The 24,686-nt window shown below is 41.6% G+C and overlaps 1 protein-coding gene and 1 long non-coding RNA gene across 2 annotated transcripts; one reads left to right on the top strand and one right to left on the bottom strand.

The window, feature by feature from the left end:
- Window positions 1-422: 422 nt before the first annotated feature.
- On the bottom strand, window positions 423-24,600 carry slc16a2 (solute carrier family 16 member 2). The gene is made up of 7 exons (XM_039814009.1): window positions 24,143-24,600; window positions 8,313-8,457; window positions 7,211-7,709; window positions 5,978-6,121; window positions 4,377-4,605; window positions 1,192-1,455; window positions 423-1,088 (listed from the first exon to the last, which is right to left on the bottom strand). The coding sequence occupies exons 1-6, from the start codon at window positions 24,564-24,566 to the stop codon at window positions 1,208-1,210; spliced, it is 1,689 nt and encodes a 562-aa protein (XP_039669943.1). The 5' UTR covers window positions 24,567-24,600; the 3' UTR covers window positions 423-1,088; window positions 1,192-1,207.
- Window positions 4,554-7,182, top strand: LOC120567160. The gene is made up of 2 exons (XR_005640528.1): window positions 4,554-4,684; window positions 6,394-7,182. It is a non-coding gene; the product is annotated as an uncharacterized LOC120567160 (long non-coding RNA).
- Window positions 24,601-24,686: the final 86 nt, after the last annotated feature.

Raw genomic sequence — 24,686 nt, forward strand, 5'->3', positions numbered from 1 at the left:
TCCTCTTGTGACATTTACATTAAAAAGGTCCCATGGCATGAAAATTTCACTTTATGAGGTTTTTTAACATTAATATGCGTCGCCCCAGCCTGCCTATGGTCCCCCAGTGGCTAGAAATGGCGATAGGTGTAAACCGAGCCCTGGGTATCCTTCTCTGCCTTTGAGAAAATGAAAGCTCAGATGGGCCGATCTGGAATCTTGCTCCTTATGAGGTCATAAGGAGCAAGGTTACCTCCCCTTTCTCTGCTTTGCCCGCCCAGAGAATTTGGCCCACCCATGAGAGAGAGAGAGACATCATGGCTTTCGAATGAGCAAAGTGGCAGTTGGTCAAGGCCAAACCCCCCTCCTCCTCAATAGTTACAGACACAGAAATGGCACATCCTAAGGAAAGCTCATTGTGGGACTGGCTCTAGTGGCTGTAATTCTTCACCAAGGCTGAATTTCGGGAAAGAGACTTCAGATACAGTATTAGGGGACCACTAAGGCCTATATAAAAGCATCCAAAGAGCACCATGTCATGGGACCTTTAACAGGTTTCTCTTCTATCTGTCACAGCAGAAAACAGCAGAAGAGAATAAAGCAAATCACCCAAGCTACACAAACTAAATAAAATGCATTGTGTTAAGAAATGTAGATGCATGAGGTGCTACATAAAGAAAGTGTGAATTTATCCCTTCACCAATTCTTAAATGCCTCTTATCTCAATCTGTTTATATGAATCTAGAAACAAAGCATTGTATTTCTTTTCAAAGTAGCAAAATTAATGCGGTCGGTTAAAATCTCTTCATTTCTTTCCTCTTGGAGGTATTTGTTACTACAGAGTCCCCACTGATTAAACAATCCTTGTTGAGACTGTGTTGTGCTTATCCTCCATATACATTCCCATCATCCTACGCTGACAGGCCTTCTTTTGTCCCCTCTGTGGCTTGTAGCCAGAGCGCCCTTTTCAATTTCTCTCCACATGAAAATAACAAACAGCCCATGAGAGTCCAGGAGGGTGAGAGGGTTAAAGGTCAGCCAGCAGGAAGTCCATGGTTGAGAGGAGGGAAATCTAAGGATGAAGAAAAAGGTGCTGGTAGGCTGAATCCCTGGAAAACAAGCAAAAAGAGGAGTGACGTAAAAGAAGAAGAAATATGTGTGCTTTTTATACTTCCTAGTGATCTATGCTTGATGTGTATAAATATATGTAACCTTTGTTCAGTGCGACTCAGATGTGTGTCTCTACGTCAGTATAGCCAGGCAGGATGTCTCCATTGGAGCAGCTCTTGGGCTCCCCCACTGGTGGGGCGGTGGGCAGCATGTGGGCAGTTGTGGACGTCTCCTCTGGTGACGCCGCTGCCTGGAGCCGGCGGTGTATCAGGGGAACAAAGAACAGCACCACACCCCCCACTATAGGAGGCACCCCAGCCAGGGAGAAGGCCACCGTGTAGTTCCCAAAGTAATCGTGTAGGAGACCTGGGCAGTGGAGGCAGTGGGACACCGTTCACGTTATCGTGTCTTAAATCACTGAAACACAACATCTAACAAAAAAATCACTTATGTCCTCAATGATCAGGTATGTTCAGTATCAAGCTGGAGCCATGCAGCAATTAGCCCAGCTTAGCTTCAAGTCTGGAAGCAGGGGGAAACAACTAGCCTGGTTCTGCTCAAAAACGGTTTAACCCATACCTAAAAGAAATACAGAAAAGGCCATTTGTTTTAGGGGGAGAAGTGGCTCAACACGATGGCACCACACATGGCAACAGGCGTCTTGAAAGTCTTGTGCCTGGGGGCTGTTGATCCACTCAAATCGCTCCCCACTCCCTCCAAAAAAAGGAAAAAAAAACTATGTTGTATTTTAATTTGAGCTTAAACTCTAGCCTGGCATCCAAAAGAACTGAGCAGCCAAATCCACATTTTCCAACTAGAAATTATTTTTTCTCAAGTTACAAACTTCTGGGTTCGGGTTGGGATGCTTCAAACTTATGGTGTGAGCAGTAGCGGAGTGTAATTGGAGCAGAATGAGCTGGAGATATGGTGACGCGCCACCTTTTTCAAAAATCCGCTCTGCACTCGACCAAAAATGCTTCCGCTCACTTGCTTTTTTGAACCTTTGAAGGTTGAGCCAGGCTAGCGGTTTCCACCACCTCCAGGCTTTACTGTAATGCTAAACTAGGCTAATAATCCCCTAGGGCTCCAGCTCCATACTCTCACACTCTCACACACACACTCTCACACACACACACACACACACACACACACACACACACACACACACACACACACACACACACACACACACACCAGTGTTTTGTATCATCTAACTATGGGAGAGAAAGCAAAAAAGCAAAACAGGAGCGAAGTGACACCAGTTGAAAATCTTGTTTTTGATGACCTGATCTTGTGCTTTAATGTCTTACTTTGCTGCAGTTATGTAGAAGTGTGCTCCAGTGTGTGTCAATACACCATGACATAATCAGAATTAACTGAATATAGTGACATTTTCAAGGGTCTTAACCTGCTAATGTTAAAATAAGTGGCAACACAAGATATGACCACAATAAATCTGTAACATATCTCAACAGTGGAGGTCAATAAGGAGATTGTGCTAAAACTGAAACCTCACCCTGTCTACAGTACGTATATCCAAATTCTATATTTATCTGCATGTGAGCTAAGGCAAACAAACTGTACAGACGGTTCAACACACAGTGCTGCATGTTTAATCTACAGCTGAGCTTGTGACATGAGAGCAGGAGGGGTGTGCACTCACATTGTTGACCGGATCATATGCATTCTTGTACAGACTGTACAGAACAACACGTGATAATCACACACAGACTTTGAGGAGTTTAGCTGCCTTTGTTTTGGTGATAGACTAAATGTATGGCTTTTTATACCAGACAAAATGTATACTATGCATTATAATAGTCTGCATAATGTCAATTACATGTTTTGTTTAACTACAGGAAGTAATGTCTGCATCTGTGATAAGTCAAAAGTATAATTGAAACCATATGCCACTATGCTGTACTGTATGTCTTAATGCAGGTCTTTGTGTGTAGAGACAAGAAGTGCAATCATTTGGCTAGTTAGTCACCACATGCGCTGCATGGGGTAGTAGTCACTGACTAAAGTAGAACAACTTTTAGGATTTGATTTCCAAGGCTTCTCCAAAGACGTTATCTAAAACAGAAATTACTTTTAGACAGTTAAATAAATTGACCAGTTGCTCTGGATGGAGACAAGTGAAGGATATTTGAAGCACTTTTCCGGTGAGAGCTGAGCATTACTGCGCAGCCTCCAACTGAGCTTGAAGACGTAGATGTGACGTGAGCAACCTGTCTGAAAGTTGTAAGTCTTCTGGTAGCTGTGCCAAGAGAAATCTCAATCATTCCCAATCTTGCTGAGACGGAGAGTGTAGGTATATGTAAGGAGATAACATGGGCACAGGCTAATTATTGCTAACTAAAATGATAGTAAACATTAGTAATTAAACTTAAACAGCTAATGTAAGTCGAAACTGCCTGTGAGCTTCTCCTGTACTATATGGTAATTCCTCTACTATGCGACAGTAAGTTGCGTGGTTATGACACAATCGTTAGCCTATTTTTACAAAACCGTCTGTTACGGAGCCATAACGTGAGATACAAGGTAATGGAGCCTTTTATACATTGTCGTGTTTCTTTAGAAATAAACAATGAACAAAGAAAATCTTTAAACGCTTCAGATTTAAAGTTATTCGCTGTCAAAGTGACGTCAAAATGAATGGCAGTCAATGGGATGCTAACGGCGGGTGAGTGCTTGTTAGCATCAAAATGGCGCCATATGAACTACGCTTGCCAAACGCTCGCTTACCCCCTTGGTTCTGAGATGACATTGGGTTGTTGCGGTTTTTAAATGAGAATCTGTTTATACAGCTTAAAATGTAATTTGGACAAATATCTCAAACCATTAATAACAACCTCTGGTACGGGGAGCTGAGCCCACAAAAGCAAATTGCGTGTTTTGTAGTAAAAGCATTCCAGGACGGATATGTGTCAGATCTTAAAGACTTGGCAAGAGAGAGTACTAGGATGCCTGAGGAGAGAGTGAGGAGGTAGAGGGGACAGAAGGGGAGTTGAGTTGAGAGATTACTCTGTGTGTGTGCTTTTCCCTAGAGACAGCCTGCAGTTGGCCACAAGCCCAAATCTCTCCACAGTAAACACAATCTGCTGAACAATCTATCCTGCCCTGCATTTGTCTTACTCTCCTTTTACTCCCCACGTTCTGTTTTACTCTGTTAAGATCAGTCAGCTTCTTACTGCCAACATCCTGAAGTCAATGCAAGGAGCCAGATCACTGCGATCTCGTTCTGGATTGCACTGTATAAATCAGTGCTATGTTTTCCTTCTCACCAGCGATGGGTGGACCCGCAGTCATGGGAAGAGACATGAGACCTAGAAGGTAGCCTATGGCCTGCGAAGCCTGCATGGGCCCGACCAGCTCAAACGCTATGGGAGCCATCATGGTCAGGAAGCAGCCGTCACACAGCCCCAGGAACACGCACACAACCACCAGCCCCTCGAACGCCAAGCACTGAGGGATCATCATGGACATCAGGCCCAGAGCCATGAAGGACACCACCTGAAACAGACACATTCAGTGTCTCTATTATTTCTGTTTCTAATGGACATGGCTGCCTGTTTCATAGGCCACAGCTGCAGTAAGTGTTTGCTTGTTTCCAGTGTTTGATTGTTTTAGTACCAACATTAGCATTGTTGACAGTAAGTGAGGGGAGATTATACTGTACACTGTTTTTAGTTGGATTAGTTTCTATCTTTGTTGTGCTTGATCATGGCGAACAGCCTCCAGGCCTTTTGACTTCATTGTGAACATTTTGTTCTGGCGACAGATTGCACCGTCAAACTACTGTTAGGACCTGGTAAACACCTACATATTTAAAATTCATAGAGGGGCATCTGAAAGCTTAATGTGGAGATGAAGATATACAAAGCTGAGGAATTTAAATAAATCTCAACCACACCATCTGTTTAATAGGCTGAGCGACGAATTTAGGTATGCGCTTCGTGTTGTTGTTAGCAGCAGTTGAAAGCTGCCTGCCTGTTTGTACGAATCTAAACAGTCAGCTAATAATGTTGAATTACACTGAGCTCAGAGTTCATGAGTTCAACATTGGCGCTTATCAGCCTCCCATTAACTTCCATTTTGTGCAAGAGATGGAGCAAATAATCCCATACAATACTTGCTTCCAGTGGAAAAGCAAATTCACAAGTAACTTTGGTGAACTTTAACCGGAGAAGTCACACCCTCACACGATAGCACAGTGCTTGTGGTTGACCCTAGTTGAATGTCCCTGGCTGAAATTTTCTGAGTGAGCCAAGATGGAGGAGACGTTGATTGTGTGACTATGCCCTAATACACATTTGTGAAATTAGCCTGGCAAGGTCATCAAAATACTAAGTCTCTCTGTTTGCAAATCAAAATAAATATATAATGCTCAACCAAGTGACACTATATAACCCTTTTAATAGACTACCATTAAACAAACCTTGGTTCAGTGTGATAATATGTGTGCCAGAGGGCTGAGTAAAATTAAGTGAAAGTTCAAATAACAGCGACTGAAAAAAAGAGCCTTAAAACACAACTGTTAATAGTTAACCCCAAGTCTTCCATTTCAGATTAAAGTTGATGGACAGGCTTTTAATTTTAATTGTTAGCTCTATTAACACGTTATATTACAACCTAGTATTAGAGAGTAATTATACTACAGGAATGTATATCGTAGTGCTTACAAAGCTTAGAAATAGTCAGAAATTAGACTTACTTTTGAATAATTGTAAAATGGTACAAAGATATAATTAAAATAATGTTACTAACAGGCCAAAAATAAGACATCTACAGTAGCTAGTTTCAATCTTGACACAATGCTTCAGGCCCACATACTACTTTTAACTGCATGAGTTTTCACATGTTATGCCTTCAGACATTTCCTCACCTGCATGTAGATCTTTTGAAGACCAGGAATGAGGTCTCCGAGCTTCCCGAAAGCGAGGCGTCCCACCCCAGATGAAGCTCCTATGCAAACCAGGAGTACCCATTCCTTCTGGGTCCCCTTGAACTGCTCCTTCACAAAATTCATCTGAGACACGGAAAGAAAAACAGACATAGTACTGCGTGAGCTTTGGCTCTGTGTTTGCTGGTTAAATGTGATTGTGCTGCACAAGAAACTCACCAGATGCTACTAATAGTAAATGAGATATCACACAAACTGCTGGTGAACTTTCTCATTATGTGCTCCATACCTAAGTAAATTAACTAAGCAAATGGGTGTGCACTTGGTGGGGTGGAGGAACTGTCCATCCATAACCCCAAAGCAAATGTCTAACAATAACAATATGTCTTCATCCACAGAACTTCGGAACAGCAGAACAGGAAGACCAAACGCATATAAGTCAGACCCTCCCACTCCCCTCAGTCCGGACCCCCAAATCAGATCCAAAACATTTAACCGCCCTCTGAAGTCTTTTCTGAACTTGTGAAATATTTGCTCTGCTTTGAAGGGCTCTACATTCATAATGACCATAGGATAGGCATGTTTAGGGATACAGAGAGGCCATACAGGAGAGGTTTCCTGAGGTGGTCGAGCCAATACAAAGACCGGGGCTGTGTTTACATCTGGCCCCGGGCCTGAAACAACAGGCCTGACAGAGGGAGGCCGGAGCTGGAACATCCGACATCTGGATAGAGGGAGATCAACTTCACAGCTCCACGCTGCAGCTTTACACATCATCCTCATCCTTCACTATCTCACCATTTCACACCAAAGTCGACCATATGTCAACATTTTTTTAAAATACCATGAATTTTGGATTCCAATTATCATGAAAAGCAAAGTTACTGTGCTTTAAAATCACATTTTCCCTTTTTTACGGTAAAAAATAAACAGTGTTATTTTACCTAGCCTGCAAACTGGCATTAGAGGTGCACTTTTCGCCAGAATGTTTGTTTGGTCGCTCGTTTAACAAGCTTAGGTGCCTGTCAATCATAATTCACATAAATCACAATATTTTGAAAAAAAGTCAGATAATCGTGTGTCTGACACACTGATTAACTGACTTTTTTTCAAAATATTGTACCCTTTTAACTTAACATAACCCAATTCAGGGTAGGAGCAAATACACGTGTGTACTTATAATTTGACTACAAGCTGGCCCATTATTGTTCTTACCAGATGGACATATGGCACGAAATAGCCCAGTACAGCTGTGGCTACTCCAAACGCCCACACCCGGTATGTCACGATGTGAAACACACGCAGGTTGAAGTACTTCTTGACCCCATCCAGGACCCTGCTCCACCTGCTCCCCTCCTGAGCGGTGGACCCTGGCTGGGTTTGGGGTTTGGCAGGGCCAGGACCCATGCCTGGGGGTCCCATGCCTCCTCCAGCAGGGAGTAAAGGTTTGAACATCAGCGCCAGCAGGGCCTGGACCAGCATGAAGAGGCTGAGGATCTGGAAGGTCCTGCTGAGGCCCAGGGGTTCCACTACCTTGTTGAGAAAAACCGGGAGGCCCATGGAGAAGAGGCTGGCACCGGCCGTCACCACACCGTTGGCCAGGCCCAGGCGCTGGCGGAAGTAGTGGCCGAGGATGACCAACGAGGGCTGGAAGGCGAATGAGGAGCCACAGCCGAACAGTATCCCATATGTGAAATAGCGAAGGCTCAAGGAGCTGCAATAGAACAAAGACCATTTGTTTTTCTTTAACATTAATTCATTTATAAACTGAGGGTCATGGGATAGAGGGTGTTGTATGCTGAACACATTGGAAAGCCCCGTGAAACAAATTTATGATATTGAGCTGTATACACATTTTTACTTGACTTGATTATACAATATAAACAAGCTGAAAAAATGGTTAGACTCGTTTAGTAAAAGGCTTGCAGTCAAATAAAAAGTGTAAGAACTGTAAATCTGGCTGTTCATTTCAGATTTGAATAAAAAGAGTTGAGACGTCTACCTAACAATCTGTTAAATTGGTAGAATTGCTTTTTTATTGTTGTATCTTAATGTTCTTCTTGTTTTCTCTCTTGCTTTGTGCACCTGCTATGAGTGTAAAACTAGTGTAAGAAAGTGGAACATGGGTGGAACACGGCAAAGACTTGAGTATTCCTAACTCAAATCGTATGGAGGTTGCATGATTCCGATTTTGCACCTCATTATTCAGCTGTAGTGAAGAAATCTCATGATCTAATCCTCTAATGGTAATACATCAGAGGCACAAACTGGGTCTAGGGCAAGTGATGTCTTTAATAATAAATGTACAGTAGCTTACTTTGCAAAGGATGTACTGAGCAGCCCTATAAAAGCCACCACTGCCCCGCTGACAGCTGTCTTCCTACAGCCGAAGCGGTCTGTGAACATGCTGACCACCGGTGAACAGAAGAAGATCATGCCCATGGCCAGGGCCCCAACCCATGCTGGAGAGAAAGTGGAGAGAAGAGAGAATTCATTATCAGAAAGGTGGAAACCCGGTATGTTCAACTGAAATATAACTAAGTAACTAAATATTATACTCATTTGTACACCAAAGTTTATGTAACATGAAATGTGTGCTGTAAAAAAAAATATGGTATTGATATACAGGATACAAGTAGGCAATACAACTGACATACAGTAAAAAAAAAAATAATAATAATGAAAAGAAATGTATTGCCTTTCCTGCATGAAAACAATACACTGGCTTATTTTGTCATGTGTAATCTCTCAACAGTTTCTACAGTTCCCACAAGCAGCTGGAGAATTTCCCTCTGTGATCTCAAAGGAAGCCACAGTCAAAGGTAAACAAGTGCTTTGTATTAAATCTCTCATTGCATTGTAGGCATTTCTTGACTCAGACAGCATTAATACCTTGATTTCATGAAAATGTAATATTTGCAGAAGCTTTGAAAAACTAAAAGCCTTTGTATGCACTAGTTTTTCTTGGAATTGTCTCTCTCTCTCTGCCACCCTTATCTGATGTGATTTGCTATTAATATAAATGTATCTAACTGTGCTTTGAATTGTCTTTCCTTGCACCATGTACAAACATCAGACACACTCTATAAGATTTCTCATGATGATAAAAGGCACCATGAGAAATCTTATCAGGGGCCCCTGGTTAGCTCACCTGGTAGAGCGGGCGCCCATATATAGAGGTTTACTCCTCGACGCAGCGGCCACAGGTTCGACTCTGACCTGTGGCCCTTTGCTGCAGGTCATTCCCCTTCTCTCTCCCCTTTCAAGTCTAAGCTGTCATACCCATATAAAGGCCTACAAATGCCCAAAAAATAATCTTATCAGATCAAAAAAAGTGGACAGACCAGCCTGTGGTTTGTCCATCCAGTGTTAAAATATAACGAGCCATAATGATCCAACAGAGACCCTGCGTACCCTGAAGTGCAAACAAACAAATGTCTGGGTCGAGTCTCCCCCAGGGAGCAAAGGTAGATTTAATGTCTAACGTGGTGTCTGGGCTGTAGGCCACACTGACTACGTTTACATGCAGCCAATAACCCGTTCAAAACCGGAATATTAGCAATAACCCGGTCGCGCACGGCCATGTAAACACCGGCAAAAACCCGAATATGCTACCTGGGTTGCCCCTTTTCTAACCCGAAATTTTGGTCATGTAAACGCGTATCGGCATATCCCCATCAAAAGGAACATTGATTTGTGTTCTGCGCATGTTCTATTCGCGCAAGGAATCTTGGTCTTTTGAGTAGAGGAACTTCTTGTATGCACCAGAAAACATAGTTATAATAATAATTATATACTATAATATATATATATATATATATATATATATATATATATATATATGTGTGTATGCAGAAAACCTGCGCGCAGTATACCGGAAGTAAACAAGAAGTAGAGGTAAACATGGCGAGACCCATGGGCGAGACGCAGCACAGCACCACACTTTTGGAGCGAGGAGGAAACCAATTTCTTTATTAGTGTGGTGAAAACCATGAATATAATGTCTTTTGTTGACGGCAGAAAGTACCGAGATAGTGAGATTTATAAGAAGGTGACCGAAAAGTTATTGGCGTCTAAAGGTTGTCCGTAGGGCTACGTCCAGACACGCTTAACCGTGCGCCGTTTACGTCGGGATATCGCCAATTGATTACAAATTCCACGTATACAGGAGTAACTCTCTCTGCTCACGCATGTAAACGGGTCATTCCGAATGTTTCAGAAACCCGAATAGTGACCTTAACCCGACCATAACCCGAAAATTGACAGCTTGTAAACGTAGTCACTGATCCAACAGCTCAATAGGAATGAGACCAGAGCGGCAGATAAACAGGTGAATGGACTGATTTACCTACTTCCACACACACACACACACACACACACACACACACACACACACACACACACACACACACACACACACACACACACACACACACACACACACACACACACACACACACACACACACACACACACACACCGACACTCTGACTTCAGTGTGAAACATGAGCTTTACAGCTCTCTACACGTACAACGTCTTTGTTGTGGAGGTTGACCTAGACATTCAGTACTATACATTTACACATGTGGTACACAGTGTACACTACCAAGTCATATTTTGTATAGCTAAGGGTGGGACTGCACCCTAGCCTTCCTATAGTTTTTTTATCCAAATGGAACAAGACAGGGGCAATTTTACTATTTAGCATGAACTCCCACCCTTTTGTAACTTTCCCTACAAAATATTTCAAGTGTCATCTCGAGGTGCAACATTCACAAAAAAACTATTCATTGGTCTTGTAAAAACCACATCACAAGGCATACAACTGATACCTATTTTATATATATATATATATATATATATATATATATATATATATACATACACACACACACAAACAGAAGTGGATATCAGTAGGTACAACAGTAAAGTAGGCTAAATGCTATATTGAATTTCAAATGGTTGTTTTATATTGGCCTTCCAACCCATTTCAACTGAAACTCCATACAGACAAATATATACTATTGAGATGGAAATCAATGGCAAAGTTGCAGGCGATCAGATTAATCCTCTTTACTTAATAAGGAGTTTGTGTTTGGCTTCCCATAAGCACCTTAGCATTACAATTGCACCATATTGTAACACTAGTACTTTTTTCACACCGAGGGCTCAAGGGTGAGGGACCACGAGGTGTATGCTAATTCTAGCATAACATGGCAAACGTTGCTCTAGCTAATCCATTCTGCTCTCCTCCATCTCCAGTGTTAGGGAAATGATGATACATACTTTCCCTCTTGTTATTTATTAAACTGCTTGCATAGAATAATATTAGAGTGATTACTATTCTTCTCTCTCTCTGTTAAATTAAACTATTTGCATAGTAAGAAAATATAACACTACTTGTTCCCACAAGACAACATGGAGTCATTGGCTATGTTGTCTGGGGCTCGAGGATAGAACATGCATCTCTCTAACCAGATAAAGAGGACGCCATCGAGTCTGACCAGATAGAGGAAAAAACATCTAAACTGACAAGATAGACAATTGACGACATCAAATTCTGTTATGATTGCATTTCACACATAAATAAGCTACTGTTTGAGGCTTACGTTACTTTCTGTACTTGTGCTGTGAGTACTGTAAACTGATTCTACTTGCAAGTAAACTAAACTTTAATACAACTTCAGTGGTCTCTGGATGTTAGGATAATTACGTTATCAAGAATAGACAGTCAGACAGGCAAGCAAAGAAACGCCATCGCCACACAGGTTGGGTGGATTGTTTTGAATTGACAAAACAAGGACTGAACACGGATCAGATAACTCTCAGTTTGGAACTTCGGTATGCTTCAAACTTAGTGCTTGTCAGATTGACCCTCTAACCCCACACCTCTCCGTAGCAATCTGTTTTGGTCTCCATCTGAGGGAAATATCTGGCTCTTTAGCTGCTAAATGTGTTATTTTGTTCCTTTGCTAGTCACTAACTTTGCCTGTGTACCGCTTGGTGCTAAGCAGGTATCGTACAGTAGGTTCTTAGAGCTTTTTTGCTAAAAACAGCTGCCTGCTGTGGCTGAAAATGATACTGATGAGAGTGAATCAAAACATTAAAGTCACATATCGTAAAACCAAAACAATGAGCTGAGATATGCTAAATGCACCGTCAAGCTGAGGGGAACTGCAGAGCACTGGAACACACCGCAGAGACTACAGCCGACGGCTAAGTACCACATACGTTCTGCTCCTACGTGAGAGGAAATAACTCTCTATACCAGCAAGCGGCTGTAATCTATTTGACTTTCAAAAAGGGAACAGATACAAACGCTGCTATGATGCCCACAACAAACAGCGTCTGCTCGATTCAGCAGCAGCGGAACCGAACAGAGTCTATGGTTTCTCTGCTTCCTTACCCTCAGGATGACAGCAGACACTGGGAGATGGCTAACCAGACTGTCCATTTCCCGGCCTGTCATCCGTTCTCTCTGCAAAGAATTCTGTCTGCGGTGGGAGCTGGGTGGGCGATCAGATGGATTGGCAGTTCAGCCAACGGCTGACCGCGTCCGACGCCAATTCAAAGGCCGACGAAGGCTGACCCGTGGCAACAGTGTGGGACACACCGCACAAACTAACTAAACTCTGTCTGTCTTCGGACAGATTTTGTCACCGCGAATGCACCGTACAAAGCTTTACAGGTGTGTAGTTGAGATGAAAACGAAGGCTGAGATTGAAGACGAGTGTGGTCCAAGCAAGGGTGCCAGAAGTTGGGGGGTAGGAAGTAGGGAAGTAGGGAAGTAGGGAAGTAGGGAAGCCCCCTACACACACACTCTACACCCCTGGCCCGATTTGCTGTTGTGGCTGGTGCGATTCTCTACTTTATATGAAAATATTGATTATAGCAGCTTTAAAATATACTGAACCCTAAAATCTTCCATAACTGATCATGAAGCAACAATGTTGAGCAAAAGTGTATGTTATGCTGTACTACACATTTGTTCTGTTTAGCTCTTGCACCAAATTTGCCCTGAAGTGCGAACATATGGCTTTCCCATATGGAAATAAGATGAAAAGCCCCTCAAAACAACATTAGAATGCTCCCTTTGTGTTTTGGGAGTGCTGGCTTTGGCCAATAATCTCTCCAGGTAGGGATACTGTACTGTGTACATGACAGCACATCTGCATACATATAGGGCTTGATGGTGGCTCTCAGGGAAAGGCCATAGTAGTCATTAAATGAATCCGCTGACTATAGTGGTGAAGATGATCCATGAGAATAGCATGCAGCCTCAACTGTGTATGCAAAGCCACATAGCACACAGTCAGAAATAAAACATATAGCCTAACCTGGAAATTTAATGACATATGTACATAGTCCTAAAAGTTAATCACCCAAAAAATGTGCTCAGCCCAAAACTCCTGACAGAATCGGGTTGAGTTTAGTTTGGGTTGCCTTTGTTGCCTGGAATCGCAGAAATTAATGTCCACGGCCTTGCGTGCTTCTAATATTGAGATCACTTTTGCCATCACTGTTTTTTCCCCAGCTTCTCATATTCCTTCTTATTGATGTTGTCACTTAAGACAGCTCAATCTATTACCAGCACCACGTTCTGTCCTTTGTCCATTACCACATGTCCAGATGGTTTATCTGGAAGGATCACAGGATGTTAAATCTGTCATTCTCAACCACCCACTGTTGGGTCTCCCATCTGCATATGCTGCTCTATGTTTGCTTTTTTCGCCAGCATCATTGCACGCTCTCTTAGCGCTTCATCCTTAAAATGTTTTACAGTCGATCAAGTTGGTCAGTCTGGTCCTATGCGTCTTGATAACTACTCTATTTTCCATCTTTAGTAGCATATGCTTCGACAGTACTACTTAGTTTTGGCTCTAGGTGGGTCTGCACTTGGTAGTAGGGCTGCTTGATTATGGGAAAAAATAGAATCACGATTATTTCGGTCAATATTGAAATCACGGTAATTTAACACGATTACTCGTTGACTTCTGGTAAGATGTTGCAATTATTGAACTTAAAAAAACAGTGGAAAAAGTTAAATAAATCAACATAAAAAAAAAAAACACATACAACTGTGAAATTTGCCTTAATACATTTCCTATTTCAACTTTATTTTTTCATTCAGAACACAAGAGAAAATATGAGTTTTACTTGTAAAACGTAATGAGCAAAATAATAGTTTTTCTCGATTATTTTATTTTTGTGATCATTGGGAGCCGAAATCATAATCACGATTAAATTTCGATTAATTGCACAGCCCTACTTGGTAGGTTACTTCACTGCAGTTATGGGTACATGTTAAATGATTGATTGTAGAGTAGGGCATTATACTCTCTATCTAACGAAATAACTGGGTGGTTAAACTGAGCAGTGACTGCCACCATGGTTGAACACAAAAAAATGACAAAAACTTAAATTTTATCAAAACAAAAACCAAGGAAATATGTCACATTACTGAAACTATGACTGTCCTGACTCCTTTAAGGTTATCCCTGTTTGGATATATTATTACAGGGAAACAGGATCACAAAATGACAGTAGAGCAGTGGTTAACAACCTTTTTCCTTAAAGGAATAGTTTGAATATTTTGAAGTGGTGTTGTATGAGGTACTTATCCATAGTCAGTGTATTACCAACAACAGTAGATGGCAGTCGGCACATCCAAAGTTTGGAGAAACAGACCAGAGTACCAACACGGAAGTAAAGCGATTAACTGTTGTGGATGGGCACTGTTTGGGTCAGACTTTCAGCAGTTAATGAAGAGACAACATATACACTTTTTAAGACCAATGATATTGGACCCACACTTTAAAGTGATGGTTCGGAGTAATTTCACCCTAAGGTCCTTTGCACCATGACTTCGAGCCAAACACCCCCCCAGAAGCTTTTTTCACCTGGGTCCAACATTGGGAGAGTTAGCGTAGAGTAGCGTTATCAGCTGAATAGCTTAGCGCGGGGCTAACGGACCCACATTTGTATCTCGTAAATTACCCCACCAATAATGCCCGAAATTATACCAAACGTCTACAAGTAGTACAAATAGGTTATGCTCTCATAAAACGATGGATTGGAAAGTTTGTAAGTACACCAGAATTTTATGTAAATAACACTTGCCTGCTGGCTTCTGCTCTCTGCTGTTGTTGCTGCTGTAAGACGAGTGCTTAGGGCCGTATACAAATTACAACACCAAAAAAAAGAGATGCAACAAAAATATTTATTAATTTAACTTTTTTTTAAAGTAAGTGCTGTAGTATAACTAGCAGGAGACAAGTAATAATTGAGGTAAGTTTGGAGACATTACCTTATTTAATCATTGAATTAATAAATATTTTTGTTGTAACACTTTTCGGTGTAGTAATTTGTAAGACGGCCCTAAGCACTCGTCTAACTGCAGGTAGCAGCAGCAGCAGCAGCAGCAGCAGCAGCAGCAGCAACAGCAACAGAGAGCTGAAGAGAGCAGGCAAGTGTTCATAAACTTCTGGTGTACTTACAAACTTTCCAATCCATCGTTTTATGAGAGCATAACCTATTTGTACTACTTGTAGACGTATGGTATCATTTCGGGGGGTCATTTACAAGATACAAACGTATCTTGTAAATGATGCGCTAAGCTATTCAGCTGATAACGCTACTTTACGCTAACTCTCCCAATGTTAGACCCAGGTGAAAAAAGCTTCTGGGGGGGTGTTTGGCTCGAGGTCATGGTGCAAAGGACCCTAGGGTGAATTACTCTGAACCATCACATTAACAGTCTCTAATTCAGTCTGTAAATCTGTCTGTTCACTTTTCAGAGCACCGTCAGTCAAATCCATTCCACTTGAGGAAAGTCCTAATAAATTAAACTCTGTTCCGTGTTGTAGCTACAGCTTTGACTTCCACGCTGCTGCTCCACTTGGCTCATCAGAGTCCATATAAATTAAACTCCATTCCGTGTTTTTATTACTCGAGCATGCTGCACAGTGCACTCCCGCGACACAGCAAGGTAAACAAAGCATCATATCATATTTGGTGGGTCTGCTGTATGCTCACATACTGTCACTAAACAAGCTGGTATTTAAGTGAATGTTCATCATTTGTTCGCCTGTTGCTTTTAAAGGCATCATGTAGTCTTTTTGCAGCACTGAATTGCATTTACAATTACACTATGTTGTTCTAACAGTTGTCTGATGTTTTTACTAGGCTAGCTAGCTAGCTACCGTAACGTTAACATCAAATCAACCAGTGTTAGCAGCTCTTCATTATCGTTATTCTCACTGACTAGCAACATTGTTGTGTGTGTGTGTGTGTGTGTGTGTGTGTGTGTGTGTGTGTGTGTGTGTGTGTGTGTGTGTGTGTGTGTGTGTGTGTGTGTGTGTGTGTGTGTGTGTGTGTGTGTGTGTGTTCAGCCAGCCAAGCCAACCATAATAGCAGAAAAAAGAAAGACAGACATCAGAACAACAAAGCAATTGCTTAATTAAAAGGCACCAGAATACAGGAAATGGCATCTACCTCAGTAAAAAAGAATTATACAGACTATGAATAAGTACCCCACTTCAAAAGATCAAAATCCTGTGTTTTCTTTTCCCTGACACTCTGCCATTGTTCTATTAGGTCTGGTTGTTTGAACTGCGTACTTTTCTAATGCAGGACGAGGCTGTTAAGAAGAGAAGGAAGGCTCTGTGAATATAGCTTGTGTTCAGGTCTTCACTGTGCCCTTAACATAATAATCCAAATAACGAATGAAATGCTGAGATAAAGGCCAACTATATATTTAAAAATCTTACACCCCTTAAAAACAAGTAGGCCTTGGGACCCCCCTGTGAAGCTCGGGCGACCCCCAGGTTGAAGAGCAGTGGTATAGAGTAATGTGAAAAAAACAACAGAAAGACAAGAGAACAGACAGTACTGTTGATGCCTACTACACTAGGATCAAGAATTAGTCTTCCACAATGTACTCCTTTCACTGTCCACACAATTATTTATGCTGCTTCACAATAAAATACTTCAGAACAAGAAAAGTGTATAACTGGAGGCGGTGTGGCAACCGTGGCAACATGCAAGTACAAGCAGTACTATAAATGAACGCAAATTACACAATTACTTCACTGAAGCCCACATCCATAGGCTTTCTTGACTGAACCACTGGAGACGATGATTGCAGTCCCTGTTTGAAAGTGCACTCCATGTTACTGTGTCAAAACCTAAGCACATTGTCTACAACATACAAGGTCCAACCTACAATCAGAGGCTAACAAAGCAACAGAGAGATGTCTCATTCCTCCACTCTCTCCCCTCTTTGCTGGCCAACCCCTACCTCTAAAGCTCATGTCCCCCAGCCCTGGCACAAGCAAAAGATCTGTGAATAGACTGAGTGGAGTGTACTCATTATAGACGATTAGGTCTGAACACTTCCAACCAAAAGGAAAAAGGACACAGCGAGGGACAGGGAAGCAAAATGAAAACGTGTGTGTGTGTGTGTGTGTGTGTGTGTGTGTGTGTGTGTGTGTGTGTGTGTGTGTGTGTGTGTGTGTGTGTGTGTGTGTGTGTGTGTGTGTGTGTGTGTGTGTGTGTGTGTGTGTGTGTGTGTGTGTGTGTGTGTGTGTGTGGTGATGAGAAGGCTTAACAAGCTTATTTACGTGATGGATGCAATCTGACAGCGAGAGTCTCTATAAGAACCATCTGTTCAAGAGAAAGAGACATTTACCCAGTCGACATAAGATGATTCAGTGTATATCTAACAGGATAAGACAAACGGTGTGTGTGTGTGTGTGTGTGTGTGTGTGTGTGTGTGTGTGTGTGTGTGTGTGTGTGTGTGTGTTTGATTTGAAGGGGTGTCTACTTTGACTGATCAGTGCGATGTGTCAGTACAAAGCTGAAACTGGTCCTTTATTAGTTAAATATCTTCATAAAAACCCTGCATGCCAAACAAACCACCTTTTCTACTTGATGTCATTCAGGTCCTCCCACAAGTGTGTACCGGTATTTACGTAGCTGTGATGAAACGATTACCTCAACACCACAGTTACAATATAGAGCCCAGGATTAAAAAAAAACTCTGGTTGTAACATTTATGAGCACGCAGCAAGGATAGAAGCTTCATTTTTAGAGATTCTGTCATTAAAAACACATGAATGCAAAACAAGCTCATTCAGAAGGTAGCTGGTAGCTGATTGCAAGTGGCAAAAAGAAAAAGTAGAAATAAAATAAGAAATATTTACTTTGTGTCATTAGAGTTCCTCATACTTTCAACAAAGTAGTTCTACTTAAGCTGCTACTGCAGCTTAACCTTACCTAACTGGTTAATTAGCATACAGTAGTTTAGTTTAGGCTACATAATTTTCATATCGTCCTCCAAGCTACCAATAATTACTGCTCTCCAAACTGCTTGCGTTGACACTAATAATAATAATAATAATAATAATAATAATAATAATAATAATGTTGGGGGGTGTATGGATATATATGTATGTACACATGAAGCAGCCCAACTCGGCTCTCAGACTTCACTCCGGATGCACGATCTGTAGTGCTACTGTAAAGGCTGTTTTATGCTTCTGCATCGAATCGACAGCGTACCCACGCAGACCCCTCTGCGTCTACGCCGGAGCCTACGGCGTGGCCTGACGCGCACCTCTCGAAAAATTTAACCAGACGTCGCAGCGACGCACGGCGCTCAGCCGTGGCTTGGTAGCGTTGCATTCCCCCCCCCCCCGCCGGCATTTCCTGGTTCTTCTTCTCCATAAACAACATGAAATCAAGGAGAGGGTTCAATTTTCCTGCTAAAGACTTAGCAGGGGAGACACTTTGTTTCCCTCACTATGACTCTAGAGTCGCTACTCGCTCCGAAGCTAATCGCCATCACTCTCTCACTTCTCCCTCCGTCTATCACCCACTCCACACACACACACGCACACACACCGGCTCGACTCACACACCAGTGCACAAGTATAAACATCAAGCCACTTACGTAGGCTACGGCGAAAGCTCTGCGTGGAGCCTCCGCAGAACCATAAAACATCTTAACACTAACTTACAACTGGCAGCCTCTATTTCATGCTGGTGGGATTGTGTTTCTCAAAGTTAAGACCATATTTCCCACAAACGCTTGCATCTAGTTGTGAAAAGGCGAGAGAGTTTGCTTTCTTTTTAAGTAACTATTACCTATAACCTGCTAGAAAACAGTCTATAAATAAATGCATTCATTTATTGAGGTTAAAAGAAAACCACATTCAACAAAAACCGTCCCACGCCTGTTTCTGATCATCTGTACCTGTTTATGAGTATTTGGAGCTCTGATCCGACTTGAACCCTTTCCCCTTCCCTCTGGAATGCAAAATATTTTTACAGTACACCCTGATCTGCCAAACTGGGATTTAAAGCTGCCCTGGATGTGCTGGTGAAATCTGGGGCAGCGGAGCTACAATACAGCCAATGATGGGAGGAGTTTGTTTGTGACAGCACGGACACCTGTTTGAATCCTGGCCGTAATATTCTCTTTACCAAGTTGAGACTTTGAGTTAAGAAATGACCACTGATATGATGAAAGATTACATTCTGACCACAATTAAAGAAATACAGTATTGAGACGCAACTTTATCTTATTTAATTGAAGGCCAAAGGGCACCCCAGCACTGAATGGATATAATGGGACATAAGAACTGCTAATTCTGTATGAATTTTATTAAGTTTTAATGTCCCATAATGTTCTGAATTGCTGTTGTACAGGCTTTTCCACCCTTACATCAATACAAGTCCAGTATAGACACTAATCCCCTGAGAATAAACACTTTAAATACTGTTTATCTGTAGCTTCAATACAAAAACTGTTTTAAAGTGATATTGATTTAACCCTCATAGTGATTGCCAAGCCAAACACAGAACAAGGTTACACAGGAGGACAGTGACATGATAAAACACACAACTGTGACATCTGAACACATCCCAATCTCAGACTAGTTTTACTTTTATCTTACCATTGTTACTCAAATATTACTGCAGTCACTCTGAGCTTTTCTGAAATACTGTATACAATTTAGTGTGTATCAATGTGTAAGTGTGGCGCAGAGGTGGTTGTATGCCTTCTGATATCTTTTCATTTTTCCTTTCACTTATGTTGTTGAAAGCCTGTGTCAAGAATATGTTATCAGTGTCTTTTCAACATTTTATAAAAAAAAAAAACTCTCTTAACTGCTAAATGTCGCTGTCAGTAAGATGTATTGTCTGCCCACTTGAGCCTTAGTTAAGGTGATGGAGCAGCAATACTAATGGAGCCTTTGTTGCAGTATCACTCTTGCCTTTATGTCTTTGAACAAGACACCGAAATTGATATTGCTTAGTAACTTTTTCTGCTTTATACAAATCGGACATTATTTACTTGAATGAGCCTCTGTTTTTTTCTTATCATAGTCTTCTGACTGATATGTTTCACACTATTGATAGATGGAAATCATTTCAACTGTCAATAAAAAAATGATCACTTGATTATCTTGTACTTTTCTTCATATTTCATGTACAGTCCTAGTTTGTAATCATATTTATATAGCGTCCCTTAATTTTAAAAGAATGGTTTGTTGGAAGGTCTTGACATGTCAGCATTTTTGTGTATGTGACCAAAACAGGAATAAAACCTGACCGAGCCATGCTGTAATCATTAAGTAAACCAACACCGTCTGCAACTCATAACCCGCTCAGTCATTACCTTCTTTTACTTAAAAAAAAGTTGGCCTGATCCCCCACCTTGAAACTCTTGAGCTATTTGGAAAATTTCTTGTTTACCCCTTAAGGCTTAATAAATACCCAGTATAATAGAGAATACTGAGAATAAATCATCCTCTCCTTATGGTCCTATAGTTTGTTGCTTGGGAAGCACTTAACATGTTTGAAAATCTTCTATACGTGATTAGAACTTTTACTGACTGTTTTCTGACTGGATAGCTGTTCAAAAGGAGCCTTTACCACTGTGTGAATATTGTTGTTAAACTGTAACCTACTGTTTTCTTCTTTTGCTGGGGGTAAAAGGTAAGCCTGTTAGCCTTTTCCTTTCACATATGAGAGCAACCAAGAATAAAATCCAAGGAACGTCTGGTGATGAATTCCACACAAGCCAAAAAAAAGAACAGGGGGTAATTGGATGGAAACACATTGATAGCAAATGTCTTCTGTTGAAGACATCTGGCTTGGTATCTGTGTTCAGGCCCAACACGTTCTCAGGCTCTCTATCACCAGAACCTGAAAGTAATGTGATGCCTTGTCGCGCTGTCCCCAGACACTAATTTCCGTCACATAAATTAGAAATGACAAAATGCCATCCAACCTGTTCTTACGTAAACAACTCAAATGAGTCGAATTATGCCTGGAGCCTTTGGTTTTCACTTTATGTTTTTTTGTTTTTTTCCTCAGTAACTGTTTTTTGTGCTGATGAGAAATGGTTAAACCTGTTCCAGGAAACAGTCTTAGAGCAGTAATCCCTTCCAACATCTTGACCTTGTTAAAGATTAAAACCGGTTGAGATAAAAAAAAAGAATTGCGATGCAATTTTTAAACAGCCTAGGGCGTCACACTAGCAGGTAACGTTAGCCTACCGTAAGCTATTAACATTAGCTGGCTTAAACGCGGTTTAAATGCTGACAGCTGAACGGTGTGTTTGTATTTCATCGGGACGTTCAGCAGTCTGCAGCTAAAGACAGAAGACACTAGCTTGTGACTAGCTTTGAGACAGCGTAGACACAGCCGCTGTAGTCTACATCCACGTCGTTCCACTTCCGGGATTGCTCCATTGCCGCTGGAAATTCCGCCGGATTTAACTCTTTTCGGACAGATGTCTTTTACCTGATTTATGAGGACTATGGTTAACCGCTCCTCAGATCTCTGCAGGGTAAATCCAGACAGCTAGCTAGACTATCTGTCCAATCTGAGTTTTCTGTTGCACGACTAAAACAATTTTGGAACGTACACGTTCCACCAAAACAAGTTCCTTCCCGAGGCTATTTTGCAGCGGCACCATGGCTCTGCCTGGTTCTTAGCACCGCCCATTAGGATTGTGATTGGTTTAAAGAAATGCCAATTAACCAGAGCACGTTTTTCTACCACAGGACTAGCTAGACCCTCCTCCGCAGCGCTGTGGAGGAAGGTCTGGCAAAGCAAGACTACTGCCACTGTAAACAACAGAGATGGGACTAGTGTGGCGTTTAGTATGGCTCCGTAAGTTTGTGTTGCATTCAATGTTTTTGTAAAATACCCATTTGCAATCTAGTGTTTCTTCTTTTTGTCGGTTTTGTAGAAACTTTGTGGTGCCCATCTGTTTGGTTTATTTTTTACAATTTCTAAATGCACACTGAATCACCATGTTGCCAAGTCATTAGTTTCCAATCCAATGCTTCAATACCACTGTACTAGACTACTACTAGGTGTCCCGACTGTAGTGCACTTCTCTTTTTACTTTTCGGCGCAGTACTACTAACTGGAGCAAAGTAAAATTCTGCCGCTGCTGTGAAACTAGTCACTCAAAATGTAATGCAATCATTGAGATGCAAGGATGGTTTTATTTCTAACATTATTCTATCAACACAGACATTTATATTGATAGTCTGGCGTTATAATTTATTTGCCTCGGGTGTACTGTGGAGTGGGTAAGACTGTTTTTAGTGGCAGGCTAGCAGATACTGTTGACTTGCGTTAGCCTAGCACCAGTGAACTCTGCAACTGGAAGGACTGGATGAAAAGTGTTAAAAACTGATAAATAACATACTGGCTAACTTGGAAATGAGGTCCTATGTCCAAAATTCTGTCCCACACACACACACACACACACACACACACACACACACACACACACACACACACACACACACACACACACACACACACACACACTTTAAGATAAATTACTATTTCAGTTGACTTTTGATAAAAGTACACATATGCTGTTCTGCACAGTTTATATAAATAAAGGAATAAACTTCAGTCATTTCATTCTGTTGAAAAAATCGTGAGAAAATTGTATGGTGAATTTAAAATTGTGAATTATATCGTGAGTTGAGGTTATTGTTACATCCCTAGTTATTGATGAAGGGAGGTTTCTTTCTGCATAAAACAAGACTGAACTTAACATAAGAGATTATAAGACAGTATACAGCTGTATCGTACTTCAAGTTTGCCCTACGTAGTATGTTTAGAGAGCATTCACCGAAAGCTTGGGCTATAATCTAAACAAAATGTTAAAACTGAAGCACGCAGAGAGACAGAGTGGTAAATGTTGGCCTTATTTGAACACAGAATAAGTGGTTAACAACAGCTTTATTGCGACACCATGAATATAAATTCATGGGATTAAATTATCAAAAGGTTTTTACTATTATTATACTATGTGGCATTTATGTCTGTCTTAATTTTAGCATAGAATTATTGTCATGTGATGTCGCTCAGTCTCATGTCTTTTAACTGCAAAGTTCAAACAGTGAAAAAAACGAATAAGAAATGTATTCTGTGGAATATTTAGGGGTGCAAAAAACCTGAGAACAAAGTTTTTACAAGTTAGAAAGTTTGTTGGGTCACACTTGTCAAGTATAGTTCAAAAGTTTATGGTATATTTCTATCACTTTTAACTTTTGGGGGCAACGACTTTATCAAAGAGACTTTTGTGACTAACAGAAATGGATTAGCAGCGAGTTAATGTAGTTAAATAACACTGGTGTTGATGAATGGATAGCTAGTAGATAGTTGGCTAGTTAAATGCCTGTTAATGATTGATGTGATTGATAGTGCTCTCCAAAACATGCAGTTGACCAACTCAAACAAGATTGACCAACTCAAACAAGATTAGGAGCATTTTAGAATGCATCAAGACTTAACTATACAAAAACAATATTCATACTTTACATGTATTGGCAATTGGCACATAAGTAATATAACACTGTTTAGTGTGCCACTTTAAGTTATTGATCACTTAACTCTGAGCTGACCCACATCTTTTTTAGAGGCATAGATGCATGTGATGAAATGTACATAGTAACCTATACAGCATACTATACTATTAAACTTTGCCTATGGGTAGGCTAATTGTAATCAAGCATGCATCCAAGACAAATGTACTTCTATCCACCAGTTGATATATTTTTTCATCTCCTCCTCAGACTCGCCTCAGCAGAGCGTCTGGTACTCACCCACTTTGAACTGAGACGTCTGGTCGTCTGGGTCTACATGCTCCTTCATCAGCATCATATGCAGGATGCCGAAAGAGTTTTGAATGCCGAAGATCGACCCATTGCACCAGGTTGCTGCAAAAACCACCAGCCAGCCGAAACCTCCTTCTGGTGGGACGAATGCGGGTCCGTGGCCATGCTCTTCCACCTGGACAACCGCTTCAGATGTAGAAGCCGGGGAGAGGGGCGGCTTGCTCCCGGCCTCGATCAGCTGCACGGTGCTGTCCTCCTGCACGATTTTACACTCGCTGCCTGCCGCCTGGTCAGCCTTGCTCCGGTCTGCTTCTTGGGGAGCCTCTCTTTGCTCCGTCTGAGAATCTGGCTCCTCCGTCCGGGACCCTCCGCTGGACGGCTGCGCTTGATTATCTAGCCCGTTGATTCCCATGCTGTGCTGATGTCTGGTCGGATGGAGAGGTTAATGTGGGCTCTTGGCGCACGTGCATGAGATATAGGTCACTGACATAAGAGCACAGATTTGGATAACAGATTTGATTGGCTATCTGTC

Source organism: Perca fluviatilis, chromosome 10 (assembly GCF_010015445.1).
Source record: "Perca fluviatilis chromosome 10, GENO_Pfluv_1.0, whole genome shotgun sequence".
Taxonomy (NCBI): domain Eukaryota; kingdom Metazoa; phylum Chordata; class Actinopteri; order Perciformes; family Percidae; genus Perca; species Perca fluviatilis.